At 41.0% G+C, this 21,619-nt stretch overlaps 1 protein-coding gene across 2 annotated transcripts in view; it reads left to right on the forward strand.

Annotated features, from left to right (window-relative positions):
* ADCY2 (adenylate cyclase 2) overlaps nucleotides 1-21,619 on the forward strand; it is a 433,285-nt gene that overhangs the window by 308,577 nt on the left and 103,089 nt on the right. For both annotated transcript variants that reach the window (XM_082380318.1, XM_082380317.1), the window contains exons 8-12: nucleotides 2,434-2,592; nucleotides 3,423-3,555; nucleotides 5,089-5,265; nucleotides 8,743-8,786; nucleotides 12,667-12,747. In XM_082380318.1, the coding sequence (XP_082236444.1) occupies nucleotides 2,434-2,592; nucleotides 3,423-3,555; nucleotides 5,089-5,265; nucleotides 8,743-8,786; nucleotides 12,667-12,747 (594 nt within the window). The remainder of the gene's footprint in view (nucleotides 1-2,433; nucleotides 2,593-3,422; nucleotides 3,556-5,088; nucleotides 5,266-8,742; nucleotides 8,787-12,666; nucleotides 12,748-21,619) is intronic.

The raw sequence follows: 21,619 nt of genomic DNA on the forward strand, positions 1-21,619 counted from the left end.
GCATCAACATAGATGGACTTAGAGATTACCATACTAAGTGAAGTAAGCCAGACAGAGAAATACAAATATCACATGATATCACTTACATGTGGAATCTAAAATATGACACAAATGAGCCTATCTATGAAACAGAAACAGACTCACAGACATAGAGAACAGACTTGTGGTTGCCAAGGGGGAGGGAGAGTGGGGGAGGGATGGATTGGGAGTTTGGGATTAGCAGATGCAAACTATTATATATAGGATGGATAAACAAGGTTCTACTGTATAGCACAGGGAACTATATTCAATATCCTGTGATAAACCATAAAGAAAAGAATACAAAAACGAATATATATATATGAGTCATTTTGCTGTACAGCAGAAATTAACACAACATTGTAAATCAACCATACTTCAATAAAAAATAATAATAATAGGTTGTCTTGCTACACCCCCAATATAAGCCAGGAAAAGAGAGAATACCTCAGCACATTTCAGAAATTCTTTGTTCTCTCTCACATACAAAGACAAGTGTTTCCATTCCCATTTCTTAAGCCGTAAGATGAGCGTGAATACAGGAATTTTAGTTTTTCAAGCTGGTTAGGAGAAACCACACACTTGGCACTTGAAATTTTGCCAGATTATCTCCAGTTTTGGTGGGAACCAGCAACATGGGTCCAGAAACGTTTGCCTGTGTTTTTCCTTCCAAGTTTGGACCTCCACATTTATCCCGAGCCTTAGCTAAGTCACCACTGCAGAAGCACTTCAGCTGCAGTTTTGGAATATTCCCAACGCTTAAAGAGACTTTTTTTTTCCTGTCATGAAAATGCAAACTGTTCTTAATCAAGGCAGTGATATTCAGGACCCTGATTGTGTAAGTGATTATGGCTCCTCTTAAATTAGAAAGATTGTCTATTATAATTGCAAGCTCTAAGGGATTATTTCAACATTTTTCTATAGATCACACAGATTTCATCTACGTGCATTAAAACGTTTGGTCAGTCAGGCCATCTGAACCCTTGATCAACACATTTCTCTAAAAAAGGCATGAAGCATGTGGAGATTGTTCATTTAAAGAGTCGAATCATTAACCAGTCACTTCTATCACAGACTGGCCTTGTGACTCCCGGGCCCTGTCAGGAGGGGGACACTCCGGGGAGTGGGGAGCAGAGAGGAACCATAGTGAGCGAAGGCCCGGAGAGGAGGACCAGGCAGGGTCCGGGCAGCCGTCCACACGCAGTGCTGATGGAGACAGTGGTAGGGCAAGCCTCCTGTGTCATGTACATGCTCCTTGGGAGCAGGAATGAAGGGTTTGGATGACTTGCAAAGTACCCCAAATAGGTTGTCTTTTTTATAAAAAAATGAGAACAGGAAAGGAAGGTAGAGAGGAAGGGAGGGGAAAGAGACAGCCTTCTATAGTCTTTTTTCAGGACGTCATTTAGTTTTACATCATGGACCCATTTCTTTTTATCAGTAGTACGCTCAGATGATGTCACTTCATCATTTAAGCATGCTTGTGTCATTCTGAGATGTTTCAGGTTCATTTTACTGCATCCCACACCTGGTAACCCTTCCGACTTGCTGTGTTGAAATCAGTGTCATTGCTTCCCTCCACGTTTCCTCTTGGGGTGATTCTTTCCATGTAACTAGGGATACCTTCCTGCATTCTTCTTTTACAATAAAATTTTAATTGATAAATGTATCTAACTGGCAGAAACAACTAAGCATCGCCAAGCATTGCTATTTTTCCCTTAAAGGAAGTTCTTCATTTGTCTCTTTCAATAAGTTGGCAACAGAGTCCTAAAGTATTTTTTAAATGATTTTTTAAAATTAGTTTCTTTTTAATGATACCTTATGCATTATTAAAGCTTCTTAAAGAGTATTCTTTTCTCTTTTCTGTTAAAGAATGTGCACAATTGAAAAGCTTTCATCTCATGGTTACTTTTTTTAATTCCTATTCAGGCTAAAGTCATTATTAACCTCACAAATAAGCCGTATTGTCTCATCAGCAGAAAATATTCCTTGGGGACATACGTTATGCTAAGCACTAGAATTGCAAATGGCATCTACGATTGTTTCTGACGGTACAAGGCAATGTCACACGAGTCTAGTATGAAAATTCTGAGGAGGTGTCAGCACATGATACGTGCTTGATACATATTGGTTGAAAAAGTAGAAACTACAACCAAAATCCTGCATCACGGCCCCTGCCTTCCTGATGCTTTACCGGCCAGAGCATTGGCTTGGCGCTGGTGGTTTAGTCTGGTAGTAACCGAAGAAAAATCCCTTTCTCTTGCCTCGGAGCAGCAATCTTCTGCCACAGGAAGAATTCATGACAATATTTCCAACAATCTGAGCCATTCTGAATGATTAAATGCCCAGAAAATTGGCCAGGAATTAAAGGAAGAAGAGGCTGGTCCTAGAAGGTGACGTGACTTTCCTTCCCTTTAGGAAAGTGAGGGACGCCACTGGAGTGGACATCAACATGCGCGTGGGAGTGCATTCTGGGAACGTCCTCTGCGGCGTGATCGGGCTGCAGAAGTGGCAGTACGACGTATGGTCCCATGACGTTACCCTGGCCAACCACATGGAAGCTGGAGGGGTCCCTGGGTAAGGCGGCACTTTGGCTTTCTCTCGTGCAGCAGGTTACAGGGCTAGGAATAATAGCTTGACAGGTTAATAACTGACTGCTCAGTGATTTCTGTTGCCTTGGTTAGTATCACGTTACACACGCCCAGTGGCCTTTTCCATTAACCAGATGGTCATGAACTCTCAAGCCCCAATTCAACCACCCCTGGGACCCGTGGTCAAAGACTGTGGATGTCAGATCCTAAATTACAGACTTCTACTTATTTGCATATTTATGAATAGAGACCTACGTTAAAGACGGTTTATAAGTCAGTGAAGATATATGGGTTTATAAGTCAGTGAAGATATATGGTGTTTCTCTATTACTGGTAACTTCTGAAATCAGTACTATTGAAATAAGCAAACGGTACCATCTGGATAGATGACACGAGAATCTCGATGCAAGTGCTGTAATGTGGAGAAGCATGAGAACAAGCACTGAGAAAGAAAGCCCATACTTTTATACAGATCAGCACGCTTCCTAAAATGACTTTGGCATGCATTTCAAAAAAAAATATCTTCATACCCCAAAATTCGATATGATTGAGTTTTAATTGCTATAATTCACTATGCAGGTTTCTGTGAGTGCAGAGAAGCTCCAAATATTAGTAGCTCATGACCTCTGAGAGCATCTTTCCAAAGCAGTGGTTAACAGACTATGAACCTTAATTACAGTCAATTTTACTAAGAACATATAACCTTACCTTCACTTTGGGCAGAAGAAATTCTCTCTGAAATCCCAAATAAATAGAAAGTCTTCTTGCACGTTCCTCCTTATATATCCTGATTGTGGTTTTAAAATGGAATTTCAGACGTGTTCACATTTCTTCCGTCACCCTGGAACACTTGAATGGGGCTTATAAAGTGGAGGAAGGAGATGGTGACGTCAGAGACGCATATTTAAAGCAGCACTTGGTGAAGACCTACTTTGTAATCAACCCCAAGGTCAGTATTGTTAAGAGTCTATACTTAGCCTATGACTTCTATGATTAAAAGTGAAAAGGGCAAAGTACTGATATGGAAAGTGTTCTTAGTCAAGAACTAGTGTAATTCTTCGCTAGTCTTTGCCTCTAAAACTACTTTAAATGCGTATGTGTTTTGTAACAATGGATTCAAATATTAAAGAAACAGTTGAAATGAATCGCTTGTTTATATGACAAGGGTATTGTCTGCATCACAAGGTTGTATAGGTTAGTCAGTGTTGATCAATGTGTGTGTTAGTCCATGATGGACCCCGCCTGGCAGTTAGAAAACTAAATAAAGATAAGGATTTTGCTCAGGGCTTCGGATGATAAAAATCTAATGAGAGAAATTAGGATGAAGAGATAAGAAAAAGGGAAAGAAGAAACTTCTAGAAGATTGGCAAGTAAATGTCATGTATACACTTATGTGTGTACGTTATGTGCAGACATGGTAACTTTGATACAGTAAACACCATTCATCGCATGCAGACAGCTGCTGGCTCTAACTCTCTTCACACCATGCGTCAGGCCAGAGCAGGGGCTTAGAGCTCTCATCTCTTTTAACCCTTCCCAAATTCCTGCCAAATGGGTACTACTGCTGTTTACAGATGAAGAAACTGAAGCTCTGAGGGTTTCTGTCAACTCCCTCCAAATCGCAGGCTGGTAAATAGCGCAGAGAGCAGCAAGACACACCTCTGAATTGTCAAAACCAATATCGTAAAATCAAGGAGATCAAGTTTATTAATGTTTACTCACAATAACCTCCCTAAAACCCCAGTTTCACCTTCAGAGACAAACTTCCAACTGACTAGAGGGTTGATCTGGAGACAGATGTATGACAAGCGGGACAAACTGTGCGGTGATGGGGCAGGGACGGCACAGGGAAGAGGTTAAAAAAATGTGTACAAAGAACACTGAGTTCAGCTCTGTGCTCTGTGGTGACCTAGATGGGCAGGATGGGGGGGTGGGAGGGAGGCCCATGAGGGAGGGGATAGATGTATACTTATAGCTGATTCATTTCGTTGTACAGCAGAAACTAACACCACATTGTAAAGCAACTATACCCCCAATTTAAAAAGAAAAAAGAAAAAAAAAAGAAAGAACATTGTGTTCAGGCAAAGAACACCAAAACACCGATATTCGGGGGCCATTTAGCATCAGAAAAGCCCCAATCGCTTTAGGAAAAAACACAACCATCAAGAATACATTGAAACAGACCAGCATATTCTGTCTAAGAATCAACTTTATAAAAACATCCCTTAAAATAGCTATTATTTTTCCTTAATTTTCAATTACAGGTAAATTTTGTTGTCTGAAAGAAAATCACTTGGCTCCAACAGCTCGTGGCACTGAATACCAGTCACTGAAGGAATGAGAGTAGGAACCAGGAAAGTGAAGGGCATGATGTTAGAGGAATCTGCTTACTCAAGAGAAGCTTCTTGGTGGGCAGAGCAGGAAGGCGGGAGGCTGTGCACCTGTGCCCCGCCAGGTGTAATGCTTTGTTTCTCACCCCAAGGGAGAACGACGGAGCCCCCAGCACCTCTTCAGACCTCGACCCACCCTCGATGGAGCCAAGATGAGGGCTTCTGTCCGCATGACCCGGTACCTGGAGTCCTGGGGGGCGGCCAAGCCCTTTGCACACCTGCATCACAGAGACAGCATGACCACAGAGAACGGCAAGATCAGCACCACGGTACGCCCTCCCCATGCCCTTAGCGCTGGGCGAAAGCTAGTTCCCCAAAAGGCATCTCCTGCCAAAGTAACTTTTGTCTGTAATGAGGCAAGCTTACCATCTCCGACTTCTCAGATTGGCATTCTCAGATATTCCTTACAGATATCAGGTTATCAATGAGCACCAATCCCGCATTGCTAAGGGTTTTAACCTAGAGCGATTTTGCACTATAACTTTATTACCCAAGACTGTTACTTACAACTGACAGTAGCAACTGAATACAACTGAACTCTTTTTTTAAATCCAGGTTTGTGTTTTGCTTCTGCTATTACGAAGTACAATAGAAAGCCCGAGCATCTTAATAAGAGAACAAATGAAGGCATGATGTCCTTGGAATTTGAGTGGCATCATTAAAACTGTCTCTTCATCACCCAGAGATTCAGGCTGTGTCAGAAGCAATGTACATTCTATTGTTGGAGATCTTTATTTACATCATCCTTACTTCCAACAGAGAATAAAGTCCCAATGCTCCTTACAACAGGGACATTCTCAATAAGATAGCTGAAGTGCAGATAGACAATAGAAAAACTCATAAGAGGAGAGAAAAGTAAAGACAGTTGAGCACTTAGAATAATCCCAGTGGTACAGTTAGATTTTAAAACAATCTCTGAGTAAAATTTCATGCAGAATGGCATTAATTGTATTAGGGATGCATTTGAGGTAAAGAAAGAAAATGGGATGTTACATAATTCTTATTAGCTGACGAGAAAAAGAAACATACCAGGCTGTCAGGTAAAAGTGGACATTTCACAGTCACACACCCAAGCCCAAAAGGCAGGGGCTCAGCATTCTTGTTTTGTCTCAGTTACATCTCTTCTCTCAACTTCCTTTGTTCTGTTTCAACTGAAAAATAAATGATCTGACAGAAGATCATGATCCATCAGGCAGTCAACAAGGGAGACCACCAGGGCAAGTCCTAGAGGAGTTTGCATTCTGTTGGAAAGAGAGAGACCCTAAGTAGGACTCAAATGAACAAACAAGATCACTCCAGGTGCTGCTCAGGGCCATGATGGAGAGAAAATGGGAGTATCGTCTTTGGGAGTGAATGGTGTGGCTACTCTGGATGGGGTGGCTGGGGACATCTCGGAGAAGGGGAGAAGTCGGTGGCAAATCAAATTCTGTGGCCCTGAGATGGAAATGAACTGGCATCTTTGAGGGCAGAGAGGAGGCTGGTGTGGCTGTAGCGTCATCAGCAATAAGCAAGGGGAGGTCATCAGGGTGAGAGGCTCTAAGTGATCATGTATCATTTATTCTGATTGTGATGGGAAGTCGTTAGAGGGTCTTACGCAAGGGGAGGGCATAGCATAATTAATGCTCTGGGTAATGGAGCAAGAATGCAGTGTTCCGAGGGAGGAGGATGGTGCCCTCTTATGCTAAGATTTTAGTAGTGGAAACAGTGAGAAGCAAAACTCAGGTTATAATTTGAAAGTGGAACATATAAGACTTGGTGATGGAGTGGATATGTGTGAAAAGGAGGATCAAGGATGAATCCACACTTTTTTGGCTGCACCCCTAGAAGAAAGATGATGCCATGAACGGAGAGGACAAATACTCGGGGAAAGTCAGGGGATTTCAGATGGAAAAATCCAGGTCTTGCTAATGGACATCTTCAAATCAGTATGCCTTTTAGACACCGAAGTGCAGCTAGGAAGTTGGCAGTTGGGTGTGCGAGTCTGGAACTCAGGGAAGAAGTCCCAGTTGGGGATGTGACTGTGAGAAGCATCAGGTTTTAGATGATATTTGAAGCCATGGAGCTGGATGATATCATAAGAAGAGAAAAGATCCAAGGAGGCAGGACTGGGGCAACTGGAACCTTCCAGCAACTAGACCCTGTTAGAGGAAAGGTACCCTAAGACCCTAGGATCTAGTAGTCAGGGAAAGTCGATGCTTCTATCACTCTTATGAAAAAAGTTGGATAATTTCATCTCAACACTGCATTTATTATTAGTATTAATGGCTAATATCTCTCATCGAGATTTGTTATAAACCAAGAGTTGGTTGGTCGGTCAGTCGGTCGGTTGGTTGGCTGGTTGGTTGGTTTTCAAGAAATAAGAATCAGATCTAAATATGAAAACATGATTTTCTGTGCTGTTTCATATGTGTACCTGTGAAAATAAGGCCTCGCTTTTCTGGGTGTGTGATTGATGTTGCTGTGGTTGCTAATTTCTTATCAGTCTTTATTGTCTCGGGACTTAAGAGCAACTGTCTGCCTTACTATCTCAGCAAAACACTGAAGGAAAGATTTCAGCCTGACTTTAATCTGTTATTATGTGTTAGTGAAGATGCCTCTTTCAAGAGAGTTGTAACTGGCTAGAGATTTGAACTTCAGGAAATTGTGTATAAAAATCAGAGGGCCTCTGGAACAAACTCACTTTTCTTGACCAGCTGGCCTCCAGTCACAGAGATGGAGCCTAGAGACTGCCTTAGTAGAGACAGAGGACATCTGAGGCTTTGGTTATTAGCACATGAAGCCCATAGGACTGTGTCCCTTACTCAGTTTCAGAAAGATCCCATTGCCATTCTTATTAATACATCCCAGGGTTGAACAGTTGTCATTGCCAAAAGTTATTTCTTTTATCTAATCCCCTATGCAGAACTTCATTGACTCTTGATTTAACGTTGATAGAGCTGGTAAATAATGCATTATTCTACTTTATATAATAAAACTTGGAGTTCAGTTATTTTTTTAAGACTCACCTTTCCCTAGGCTGAATATATTTCCTGATCTAACCTTGGAGATCAAAGCAACAAAGAACAGTTTATTCGGAGCCACTTTGTCCCAAGTTTTATTTTAATTATTTTATTTTATTTAAATGTATGAAAGTGAATCTTGTGGTTTTTTAAGTCTATTATTGAACATTTGGCAGTGGAGACCCCCACTGATTAACTCTGACCAATGTCTCTCTCTCTCATTGACCTTTTTCAGGAACTACCAGCACTCATATGTAGATTTCTTCTTTTTGATCAATGATTCTCGCTTTCACACACTTAACCAATAGTCCCATTTCTTAACAGCCCAGTCAGTGATAAGGATTGACTATAGATTTTATGATCATGTTTGTGTTTTAAAGCATTTTTAAAATTTTTGTCTGATGTCAAACTACATTTTCACATCATTTGTCTACAGTAACTTTAATAACAGTCCTCTGCAGGCATCGTTTGAAATCATATCTGCAAATATCAGGATGGAAATTTTAAAAATTCAGACCACAATCCTGACACTTCCAACATCCAGAGTTTATAGATTACAACAACATTAGAAATATAAACTGAATTTTTAATCATGTTTCACATTTATAATTAAGCTCTTTTTCTCCCCATGAGTAGTTATTTGTTACCTAAATGATATTTTCCATGATAGAAGAAGAAATATACATCATTATCACTGCAAGTTTCTTAAAGTATGTTTTTGGCAACTAACACTCTTTTTTTTAATAGGATGTACCAATGGGTCAGCATAATTTTCAAAGTCGCACCTTAAGGTATAGTATATGTGTATACATTCTGCTTTCTAATTTTTTAAAGGCTTAATTGTTTTTTATTTATTCCTGAAAGTAATTATCATCAATTATAGTAATTTTGAAGTCTACTTCTTCCAAAAAAAGAGCAGCTACTTGTGAAAACCCCTACTAAATTGCTTTCAGCTTCTAAAAATAGGATTATTGGTGTCGTTTTATTAGAGTTAAAAGAGGGAAAAGGAAAACACTGCCTAGTAAACACTTTAGAACTTTAAATTGTTTTCTTAAAATGATTCTTCTTCATATTAATTTGTAGTAAAAAATTGAACTTTCTTAAAATGAGTAACTTACTTAAAATGATGTTTCTGGGGTTGAATCCTAGAAATAAAAGCAAGGTAAGTCCAGCCTTTTTTTTTTGGATGGAAGGCCCTTTACAGACCATGTGGTCCACCATTTTACAGATGGCAACACTGAGGACCAGAGAGGCTCAATCACTTGAAGGCAAGGATGAGGCAAGGAGAGGCCAGGGACTCCTTGCCCCCAGTCCATGAGCTGCTGCAGGTCAAGAAGGTCATCCGAGGCTGGCCTAGAGAGTGGCAGGGGGCAGGGGGAGGGGAAACCACCAGCTCTGGGGCCACACCCATCACCCTCACCCTCCTCCCAGTCAGGACAGCAGCAACATCTCCCTGCAAGAAATGAAACGCTCATCTCCTCCAAGAGCCACCTCCAGGGCTCATCAGCCTTTCTATAGTGAAAAGAAGTGCAGCCTACCCTGCTCAAAAAAAGAAAAATCGCTTCCGCAAAGGCCTGCAGGTCCCTTTGTCATCTTCACAAGATCACAGACAGACACTAACCCTTTTCCTTGTCTGTGTTCCTCTAGCTTTGGGGCTAAGAGTCTTACTTTTGCATTGGTTTGGGAGCTAAGTACTTCTTATTGAAGATGTTAGGATAATTAATGAAAGGCCCAAAACTTGAGTCGAAGATGTTAGGATAATTAATGAAAGGCCCAAAACTTGAGTCAGCTTTTCTTTCCCCACAGAGACGTGAGTTTATTCCTGTAGAAAACTCATTGCTTGAAAGTAGTTAGATCATTCCCTGCCAGATCTTTACGGCACACTATTTCAGATCCCTCTATGTTACTTTATTTTTGTTGTAATGAGCTCTAATTTGTATTTTGTGTAAAATTTGAAATTTTAACATTGACATATAACACTTAGAGCCCTATGTTATAAGGAAAATTGGGTTCTTGGGCTTTTGAAGTGTTATTTTTTAAGTGGCAAATGCCAAATTAAAGAGAGATTAAGGTAATTTAAGAAATATTTTGGGCCCGTCACATATCTTGAGAAGGCTTGACTCTTCAGGCCAATAAGAGACTAGCACATCTGCAAACAACTGTCTACAGAATTTCATGGACATCCTTTCGCCTTATATGTGCTATGTCCTCTTATCTGTCTAGTGGGGAATACCTCGTGCGGTGCCAGTATGATGTGGGCAGTGTCTTTGGGGATGACCAATGTCTGAAAGACAGTGATGAGAAGCTGTCATTTTTATCTGCACCAGGCACATGGGGAACCTAATTTCATCCCTACAGGGTTACTCCAAGGTAGATGCAATTGCCATTATCATTTTAGGAGGGAAGAAACCAAGGTGCTGGGTTAGGAGATGACCAGAGTCACGTGACTGTGGAGGCGAGGCCGTGGTCATGCCCAGGGTCTATGACCCCAAAACCTGTGTTCGTAGCTGCTCTCCTGTCCTGCCTGCCCTCCTAAGAGCTTCTTCCACATCTACTCCACTTTCCTCCGTGGTGGTTGATCTTTGGTGGCCCCAAGCCTACCAGAGAGAGCTCGGCTTTCAAATCAGCCTCACCTGGGACTTCCTCTGTACGTCCTGCCTATGTAACATGGCCAAGGTCCTAAAACCTCTCTGAGCCCACAGCCTGGCAGTGAGTGGGCGTCACGGGGCAGTGAAGCATCATCTGAGATAAAGCAGGACCTCTTCCACGCCTCCTTAGATATAGCAGCCCAGGCCTGGGGCTGGGACAGGTCGGGGAAGGAGCTCAGGAGAGAGAATGGAGAGGAATTGGAAAGAGGGGTTGGGGACACTGAGTACTGGGGAAGCCAACGGTAGGGCAGGAACGAGGACAGGAAGGTCAAAAATGCTGAAACGTTGAAAATCTGAGGAACAAAGCCCTGCTTGGTGAATTAAGAACTCCTCGTGGGGAGGTGATCAGCCCCAAGGGTATCCTATCACTTCTGTAGCGGAGGTCACAAAACTGTGGAGACAAGGAAACTGTCTACATGTTAAGAGCTGTTAGCCAGAAAATTAGTGAATGCAAAGGATGCATAATAACATGCATTTATTGGCTACTTCATGTGCCACATTTACTGCGTTGAGCACCGCACAGGCATTATCTAAGCTAATCCTAAAACAGACTCACGACAACAGTGCCATTGTTAGCACCCTGGACATATGATGGAAGGGTTAAATTTTCTTGTGAGCTCAAGGCATCTACACTGTTCCTTCTCACACTTGGGGACACTTTTTGAAAGAGAAAGCCACCAAACTGAAGTCAGGAATCCCAACACTTGGCATAGGGCTGATAAAAAGAAAAAGAAGAGTCTAAAATGAAGGTAGCACCTCAGCCATAAATGGGAATGAGCCATCCTAGATGACTGCTAAGATGCCATGCTTTTTTTAAAAGAAGGATCAAAATTAATTTGCCTTCCAATTTAGCTTGGAATTTGGCATGCCAAAACCTCTTAATTCCATTGGCTTGGTGTCTATAGGTGGATCACTTAATATCGTTCTGTTTTTGAACAAAAACTGCCCTTAGCCTGTTTACAGAAAGCAGGACCTGAAAGTGTGAATCCACAAACAATGATATAATGTAGGTAGATTACCCATCCATCTCATTAATGATAATTCCATGAGATTTAATTACAGATAAATATGATATTGCACACTGAATACTATTCTTATCTATATATAGAGGCAGTTCTAAACTCAGAAAAGTATTATTTTTATTCCAGAGTAGGAGGTCTATTCAGTGAGTAATTTAACCAACCACAAGACAAAGGCTTGTGCTCACTCCCATGGGACTAGGTGACTCGGACACCCAGACTCAGGTGCAGGCTCGTTCAGGCCAGTTTGGGAAGGGCCAGATGTGCTTATACTCTTTGCAGTAGATGTTTAACTTTTAAAAACAGGTATTATTTTGATTTTCTCCTTTACATCATTCTCATGCTAATTGTCAAATGAACCTTGGAGAACTCATTCTTATCTTGGCACAATTTATTTGCAAAACATTTTATATTATGACTGCAGATTATTTACTTCCAAGATCAAGTGAGCGGTCTGCACATATAAGTGGGGTTTTCTGTGAATAGTGCTTTCCGAAACTGAGGAACATTTAAATACATGCAATGAAGCTTTGACGTGTCTCAAGTAAGACTTTAGTTCTGAAAATTCTTGAAAATTGACCAAGGAAAACATAAAACAGGAATGATTATTTTGTCAACCACACCAGATTTTTACAAGGGAATTTCCAAAGCCAGTATGTTCTGTCATAAAATAAAGTTTATAAAGGCAACAATTCAAGGGCTAGTGCATCTCTTGGGACAGAAATTTCTTTTATCTCAGACACCAAGGCCATATCTTTCAGTGTTGCTTTTTAATTTCATTCTGAGTAGTAAGGCAACATTTTACTGCACCAAAAACTCTAGCCAATTCATTCAATCCACAGAGTGGCTATATGTTAATAGAGAAAAGGCTGCACATAGACTGTTTCCTTTTTTAAAAAAATTCAGTGAACAGAATCAGACAGGTTTTGGCATCATAGACGCACAGGCTTACTGTTTAGTTTAGTAATAATATTCTTACCCAAAATATTTCCTCCTTCATATAGAACCAAGTCACAAAAGAAAAGATTTGAAGAGGAATTAAATGAAAGGATGATTCAAGCAATTGATGGAATCAATGCACAAAAGTGAGTACTTTTAAATTATCATTCCTCTCTTATTTCAATCCTATTATTTGAAAATAATGACATATTTTCCAAAAGAATTTCCCCCCAAACTCTGTCATACTTATCATGACAAAGCCAAGTTTTCTGAGACGGTTCATTCATTTCACCTCAAACGTCCTTAATAATAGCTTTTGTTAGTAGTATTTCATCTTTTAAAAATTTTTTTAACTCTGCCTAATCCTCCCCAAGTAAATTACTGATAAACAACATGATAGATAATTATAGAGAGAAAATTAGAGCATAGTGTGTTCAGTAGCATATTTTTTAAAGATCAATAGATTCCACATGGGAAAATCATTAAGTTGTAACGTGTGACACTATTCAAGATGCATACATCCCCCCACCCCGAAAAATCAGAGAATGTGGAGGTACCTGTGTTCTAAATCCTGGAAGAGGGTCTTGAGCATTAGAATCTGAATTCATGGAGGCAGCAGGAGGAAGACCAATTCTTTGGAGGCCAAAATATCATTCAGTCTATAAAGCCAAGAATTGCTATTGTAGTTTTAAATGGTCCAAAAAGGCAGGAGACAAGATTTAAAGAAGGTGGTGGCTTTCATGGCTTGCACAGAATGATTACATTCACCGGCCTTGGAATTCTCCTTAGGTGTGTGTGCCATGGCTGACCTCATGAAAGGCAGGAGGTAAACAACTCAGTGTGTTTCCTGGTACTCATTAGATGCTCCATAAATGTTTATTGAATTAAACTGCTGTGAAAACCTTAGTAGATCCAAATGAAAAGGTTTTATGCGAAAGTTTTCATCTTTATGGAAACCTATTGAATTTTTATCATGAAAGTTGACTCGTGGAAAGTGTAAATGATTTTCACCTGGAACTGTGCCTCCAAAATTAAGTTACACAGCTTTGCAAAATGCCTACCTCTTCTACACTGTGCCTTGCAAGTGTGCATTTCAGAATACTTACAGGACTTATGAAGGAATCGCATGAGTGTATGTATGTATGTAGGTGGTGTGTGTATGTGTGGAGTTCCATACGTATACAATAAAGTCTCTAGGGCTGGCTAGAGCTGCAATTCAGATAGGCCAGCACATTGAATGCACACCTGCCTAATCCCCGTTGTATACCCCAAATAGATAAAACCTTCCACCTGCCATAGAACACTCAAGGCACATCAGCAGTGCCGAGATAGGTGCTCTGCTTTGCCTGATACCAGGATCCAAGTGAAAAATAGTCTCAACTCTGCCCTGATGGAAGCCTCAACACCTCACAACTGAGCAACAATGATTACCTGTAATGTACTGGCAGCTAAAACCCAGGGAAGTCTGATTTCACACAATGTAGATTCATTCAACCAGAGGAAATAGTAGTTACTACTCTGTAACCCACTGGAATAAAATACAGCAGAAGAGAGAAGAAATCTTGTTCCTTGACGAAGTTTAGCCAATTACAATGATAATAGTAATAATAAAAAACGAATGTATAAAATCAGCCTCAGCATGTCTTCATGCAGGACGCCTACCTTGTTAAACTACTTTTATGCCCACTTTTTAGAACGTTCCTACTAAAGGAATCATTAGAAAGTACAATCATTGGCTTTGCTTTATTTTTGTCAAGGTTGTTTGTGAATTGTCTGTCAGTATGGTATCATTTTGTACTCAAATACATGTTTGGTTACCACCTTTGTGTTTTAACGTAGTTTTATGCTAAAGTCGTGGTTAACGTTGGTGTAACCGCTTACGCTGTAATTTTCCCAACACATTTCAGAAATCAAGTGGAAGAAAATGTCATGCTGTACTCAAAAATCAAAAGGAGAATTTTTAAAATGGAAGCTATTATGCACCTATTTTTTTAATTAGCTTCACTCCCATTCTGTTATGCCCTACTCATTAACTTCTCTTGTTCTTCGATAAGATGTTCTTCTGATCTTATTTGATTTTCCCCTTGAGGATTCAGTAGGGACTCCAGGCTTGATGTACCATTCAGTCGTTTTCTGCTATTGACATAAAACAGTGATTTATATGCAGATTTTCATGTATTCATTCCTTTACTCATTTAGCGAGCATTGGTTAAAGGGTGAGCAATGTCATTTGCTCAGCATCAGAAATGCATACCAAGACCCCAGGCCTGGTGTTACCCCTCAAAGCCCTGAGTGAGGGGAAGAAAGATCGCTGCACAGATGCCCTACGGTTGTGACAGGTGAAGAGGAGCAGGACAGCACAGACGAAAAGTCTCAAGTTTTCTGGAGGAGGTGACACCTGGGCCAAACCTTGAAGGAAACTAAGAGGGAGAGAGGGAAACCGTCATGGTGTGACAACAGGACGCGCCAGGGTCAGAGGTGTGCTTCCCAGCCTTTAGCACAGTCAGGACACAGGACGCCCCTGCAGGAGGCTCTCAGGGTAAAGAGGCTTGAGTGGGAAGTTGAATGCCCTGAGAAGCAACTTGGAGTCCGCCTGAGGGGGGTGGGGCGTGAGCACTCTGAATGGTTCTAACCAATGACTGTGTAATCACCTCCATCCTGCTGGTGTGCAGAGGATTCCTTAAGACAGGAAGACCCTAAAATGAATGCTGCAGAGCCAAACCAGAGATGGCCAGGCCCCCGTGAGGATGGAGCTCAGGGCAGAGGTTTTGACTTAGTCTGGGTGGGTGATGTCAGCTGAAAAACAATGCACAACCTGAGAGTTGTGAATTAAGTTTTACTGGGGGTAAAGTGAGGACTGTAGGCCAGGAGACAGCCTCTCAGGTAGCTCTGAGCAACTGTCCGAAGAGGTGGGGAGGAGGTCAGTGTATACGTGATCTTGGTGAAGGGGGCACATGCAACCCAGCACATGTTGAGGCAGAAGGTTGCTCCTAGTCACGAGGAGCAAACGTGCCCATTAATGATTTTAGTGCTTTTCTAGATGTGAGAAGAGGCAAGAAATTGGGCTCATAAAATATCTTAACTATCTGAAGGCCTTTTCTGCCAGTTTTCCCAGAGCACAGAGTGCCTCATTCATGATCTCCACCCTGAACCCCTTTGAAGGTGTGTTGAAGGTCAGCGACAGCAGTGGCCAGTGACAAAGTCCTTGTAGAGGCAGGTGACAAGTGGCAGTTTTTAGTTGGCAGTGAGGTGAGAGGGAAGAAAGTGTGTACCAGAGGTCTGCCCCGAGGAGGATTACCAGAAGCTTCTCCCCTCGGGAGGTGCAGAGCCGGGAAGGGGAAGCCCTGTGGGTGGATGGACCAGGCCATCCCCTCCACGGCAGTATTCTTCTCTTGAGGACCTGGGCGCTCCTGTAAGATTCATCTCAATAGAGGGGTGTGCTGTACAGTTAATATTCAGAATGAGATTGCCATGTCAGGTTCTTCCAGATTGGTTTAAAAAGAAAAAAAAAAACAGTAGGAAAGAGGTAATGTGAAAAGTTCAAAAGGGGACAAACAGGGGCTTCTGGGGTGCAGGAAAGGAGCTGGCGAGTTAATGAAGGACACGGGACCCAGGTTTAATTATGTCTGAGTGGGGTGGTGTGCATATATGGGTGGATGACCGGCCGACCCAAGGGCTGGGGAAGGGTCAGGCTTCCACACCGAGAGACCACCTATCCAGCATCATTTATTTCAGCTGCAGGTCCATGGACCACCTTTCCCAAATGCCACAGGTCACCCAGGGCCTTAGTGCACAACTGAGGCCACTTGGACCTTTGGATTCAAGGCTGCATAGATAGGTGGTGTGTTAGTCAGCTGGGACTGCCGTACAAAATGCCACAGGCTGAGTGGCTTATACAACAAAAATTTATTTTCTCACAGCTCTGAAGACTAGAAGTCCGAGTCAGGGTGCCAGCATGGTTGGTTTCGGGTGAGAACTCTCTCCTTGACTTGCAAAAGGCAGTCCCCTTGCTGTGTGCTCCTGTGGCCTTTCCTCTGGGCTACGCAGAAAAAGAGAAAGAGCGAGCTCTCTGGTGTCACTTCTCATAAGTTCACTCATTCTCTTGAGTCAGGTCCCCACCCTTAGGACTTCATTCAACTCTAATTACTTCCTTGGAGGCCCCATCTCCAGATACGCACACTGCAGGTTAGGCCTTCAATGTATGAAGTGGGAGATACGAACAGTCAGTCCATAACGCAAGGAAAGTGGTCTTCTCTCTATTTTAACATCCCCTTTGTGATAACATTCCAGAATAATTCTGCATGAGGATGTGGATGTACTTTGCCTCTCAGCTCAAGTCAAGATCTTGTTTAGAATTTCCTTTATTGGCCTCAACCTAGCACAAAAACAACTTAGTATAAATTAATAATCATTCTTTTGTGTAGCGCAGGGGCGGGGTTGACTTTCTTCGTGCCAGAGACCACTTGAGTCAGGAACAGTGTCAGGAGACCGGGAATATTACACACATTCTCCATTCTTGTCTCTGTCTGTAGTTCCAATTCCCCAAAATATTTGACCTTATTTTCCCACACAAGTCTTTCTGACTCCAAATATCCAAATGACATTTATAAATCTCTGAGTTTCCTATGAATCAGTAATGGGAACTGAGGCCACCTCAGAGAACCCACAGAGACGTGAGGCCTGTGGGGAGGATGTGCTCTCCTTAACTCTGAGGACAAAAGAGGAAGAATTGGACCCATCACTTATGGCTTCAAGGAAGAAGCCTTTGGCCAAACCTGACCTGCTGTGGGAAAAGGAAGGCACAGGGTAGGTGTGGGTCCGGTAGTCTCACCATAAATATCTTTGCTGCAAGGGAATTCACCTCAGGACTAATTGGCATAAGACAGTTTTGCCATAAAAGATAAAATAAAGAAAATAAAAGAGAAACATTGAAATGGACATCTTGAAACATTAGCAACAAAATTTTGAAAGATTCGATTGCAAAAAATAAAAATGCAAAAAATACTTAGATGCACTTAAAATGCGTGTAGATACATGGTTATAGTTGTATTTGGGTGTATCTTAGAGAAAGCAATGCTACTTTCTTTCTCAAGGCTGATCACTAAGGATTCAGGATCTAATGTCAGACATACATTCTTTACGATATAAAAAAATCTGCTCTAAGCCTCTGCAGATTCCCCTGGGAGTAAAATGAACAGAGGAGGGACTCAGCTATTTCTTATCAACATGTGTAACGTATATCACTGGTGACACATATCCAGACTATACTGAAATGTCCCAGCACATGCCCAGTCCCTATATTGCACCAAATCATCTAAGCCAAATTCTGTGCCAAATACCACAATTCTGTCTATTTCATGATCTTCACTATCAAATGGCAAAAAAATTCACCATGTCCATCGACAGATGAATGGATAAAGAAGATGTGGCACATATATGCAATGGAATATTACTCAGCCATAAAAAGAAATGAAACTGAGTTATTTGTAGTGAGGTGGATGGTCATAGAGACTGTCATACAGAATGAAGTAAGTCAGAAAGAGAAAAACAAATACCGTATGCTAACACATATATATGGAATCTAAAAAAAAAAAAAAAATGGTTCTGAAGAACCTAGTGGCAGGACAGGAATAAAGATGCAGACGTAGAGAATGGACTTGGGGACACTGGGAGGGGGAAGGGTAAGCTGGGACGAAGTGAGAGAGTGGCGTGGACTTATATATACACTACCAAATGTAAAACAGATAGCTAGTGGGAAGCAGCTGCATAGCACAGGGAGATCAGCTCAGTGCTTTGTGACCACCTAGAGGGGTGAGATAGGGAGGGTGGGAGGGAGACGCAAGAGGGAGGAGATATGGGGATATATGTATATGTGTAGCTGATTCACTTTGTTATAAAGCAGAAACTAACACACCATTGTAAAGCAATTATACTCCAATAAAGATGTTAAAAAAATAAATAAAATAAATTTTAAAATTTTTAAAAAGAAATGTATACTCATCAAGAATTATACAACCGGGCTTCCCTGGTGGCGCAGTGGTTGAGAGTCTGCCTGCCAATGCAGGGGACACGGGTTCGAGCCCTGGTCTGGGAAGATCCCACATGCCGCGGAGCAACTGGGCCCGTGAGCCACAATTACTGAGCCTGCGCGTCTGGAGCCTGTGCTCCGCAACAAGAGAGGCCGCGATAGTGAGAGGCCCGCGCACCGCGATGAAGAGTGGCCCCCACTTGCCACAACTGGAGAAAGCCCTCGCACAGAAACGAAGACCCAACACAGCCATAAATAAATAAAAATTAAAAAAAAAAAAAAAAAATTAAAAAAAAAAAAAAAAAGAATTATACAACCATTTCTTTTTGGGGAGGATAGGACCTGGATTCTCCTTTTGTCTCCAGCTTCTACTACTGCATGATAAATTTGGTAGAGACGGCAGGAGAGAACAAGCTGTTGTATCTAGATCAGCCAAAGAGCCAATGATTAATGCTCTCGACGACTGTTGTCAATTACTAGCCGCCTTTTATATATTTGCCATAACTTGGTAAACTGTTGGTTTTGGTGGGTGGGAGAGATGACTGCTCACTGAAGGATGTGCAAAGATTGATATATTATCATTTTCTAGTGTAATGAATCCAAAACTGTGAATCAACAGCTATTTTATCTATTATGGCAAAACGGCCTTATGGCTAATTAGTTGTACAGCAACTCTGCTTGCAGCCAAGATTCTTATGAGCAAATACCTTGAACCAGCATTGGAATTCAGTCATTTCCCCAAGCATCCGTCCAGGGATCAAGTCTTATGAACCTGTGTTAGGTGTTGGGGACACAAAGAAAGGCAGACGTTGTCTTGAGTGCTTCCTGTCTACCTGCAGGACAGACAGGTAACTAAAACCTAGAAACATGGCGGCCCCACTAACCAATGAGGAACTGGTTTTATCTCCACTTTATAAATTTTGCTCGTATTTTATTTCCAAGCTTATATTATCCAGGAGCATTTTTTAAATAGAAATTTCATCCGTAATAAAGAAAAAAACTGTTTAATAAGTTACTGGCATACATTATTCATAGGATATCCATAATGAAAACACAGTTCTAAAAAATGAGTATAGTTAAAATTTATCTTAAATTTTATTTTCTGCTCCTTCTAATATTAACTAACCTTTGATTCCTCCAACTAGTGCCATAAAACAGAACAATAACCTATCTCTGCTGCTGGGGCAGTCATAATGTCAAAAAAAAAATTATTTTCCTGATACCTAAAGCTTATAACCTTGAATCCAAAAGTATTTTTAAAGTTCTCACTTTTAATGGCAATCATTCTAGAATACATGACTGACTTCTGGGCCACCGTTGAAATTGCGCTGTCTGTGGTTTAGTCTCCTGGGAAACTCAAGTTCATCGTGGTGCATGTGCTGTGAGCGTCTTCAGAACTGTCCAGATGTTCCAGGCACACGGCTGTCCAGGTAGCCCTGGAGATGTCCCTCCTCAAATGTGCCAGTCTCCTGGGTTAACTGGGTCAACCCTGATGTGAAACCTCAGTGTACATTTCGACCTGTGTCTGAAATGAGGAGGTGACTGTCCCTGTTGATTATGGGATAATGTGTGACAGTTCACTTGGTCTTTATTCCTGGATCGTCAAAGGCCTTCCCCATTTGTCTTTATCTCCCAAATATGTTGCAGGTAGTCAAAATCCAGAGAGATATGACCAATGGGTTGGAAAAGTACTATATTTAGGAATTCTTGGGAATTGATCATTGTTTTCACAGGTGTACCATTTTATCTCTAGAAGTATATATATATATATACTCTCTCTGCCTATATACAGATATATAAGTATAGATATAAATGTAGATGTAGATATGTAGTTATATACACTTGGAAATATATACATAAATATGCAGGTATTTATGCATAAATACTACACGCATATACATATGCAATTCAGGTAATTATATATTTTAATTATAAAAGTCTTTGTTTTTAAAAAATCAGAAAGTAGAAATAAAAATTCCTCAGTGTAATGACTTAACCTAGACGGTAATTTATTTTGTTCGTATTTATTTCTAGGTATTTTTCTTGATGCATAGATTTCAATTTTTTCTTACATTTCTGTACTCATGACTATAAGAATGTGTTATCTCTCTGTTTGCTTAGCTTTATTTCATAAACTGTGTGTTTATTTTATTGCAAAATGTGTGAGTGTACCGGGCATCATATGCCCAGCTTGCTGGATCATACACCCAGGGTGGCCGTTCAACCTGCGATTATACACAATGTTCTAGTGAAGAAGGGTTTTGTCTTTAAGGCCTTTCTCTATCTCAACTGCTTTCCCAAAACAGATTTCTGAAAGTCAATCAACGTGTGAGAATGTTACTTCCATATGCCTTTTATTTTTGAACGTCTGAGAGATATATATGTATTATGTATGTGTGTGTTTATGTTGGCATCGACGTACTATGTTAGTGGTCTGACCTGATTGCTTCTTATATTAGTATTTGTACCCATTTTTTGAAATCTCTATTCAAGCATGACTTTTTTTTTTTACTTTATAGAAATGAAAAACATGACAATGAAAGTATTTTTAGTAAGTGTGAAAGGAGTAAAATATTCTTGCCTGCATCTGGAAGCCACTCTAAATATTTCTGACGCTCTGTGACATGTTGCTTGCTATAAGCTAAGAAAAATGGTGCTTCTCCCTGAACCAGATCCTTTAGGAGACGAAAGTACCATGTGGTTTCAGTAAGACATCAGGGAATAAATTTATTGACGTACTTGAGTCCTTTTGATGACTTATCTCCCTAATTATTTAAGTTGGATAACTTGAGTTTCAACTTGGTTTGACAGTTGGTTTGTAATATAGAATTTTCAAGGTGGGCAACGTGTGAATAAGCATATTATATTTGCATATCCTGTTAACAAACCTAGATTCCATGTTTGGCATTATGAAGAAAGAAGAACGCAAGTCATTTTTAAAAAATAGTTCCAGGTGTTTGGTTGGAGGTTTGGTTTTATGATGTGTCTAT

Source organism: Balaenoptera borealis (assembly GCF_965194805.1).
Source record: "Balaenoptera borealis genome assembly, chromosome: 2".
NCBI lineage: Eukaryota > Metazoa > Chordata > Mammalia > Artiodactyla > Balaenopteridae > Balaenoptera > Balaenoptera borealis.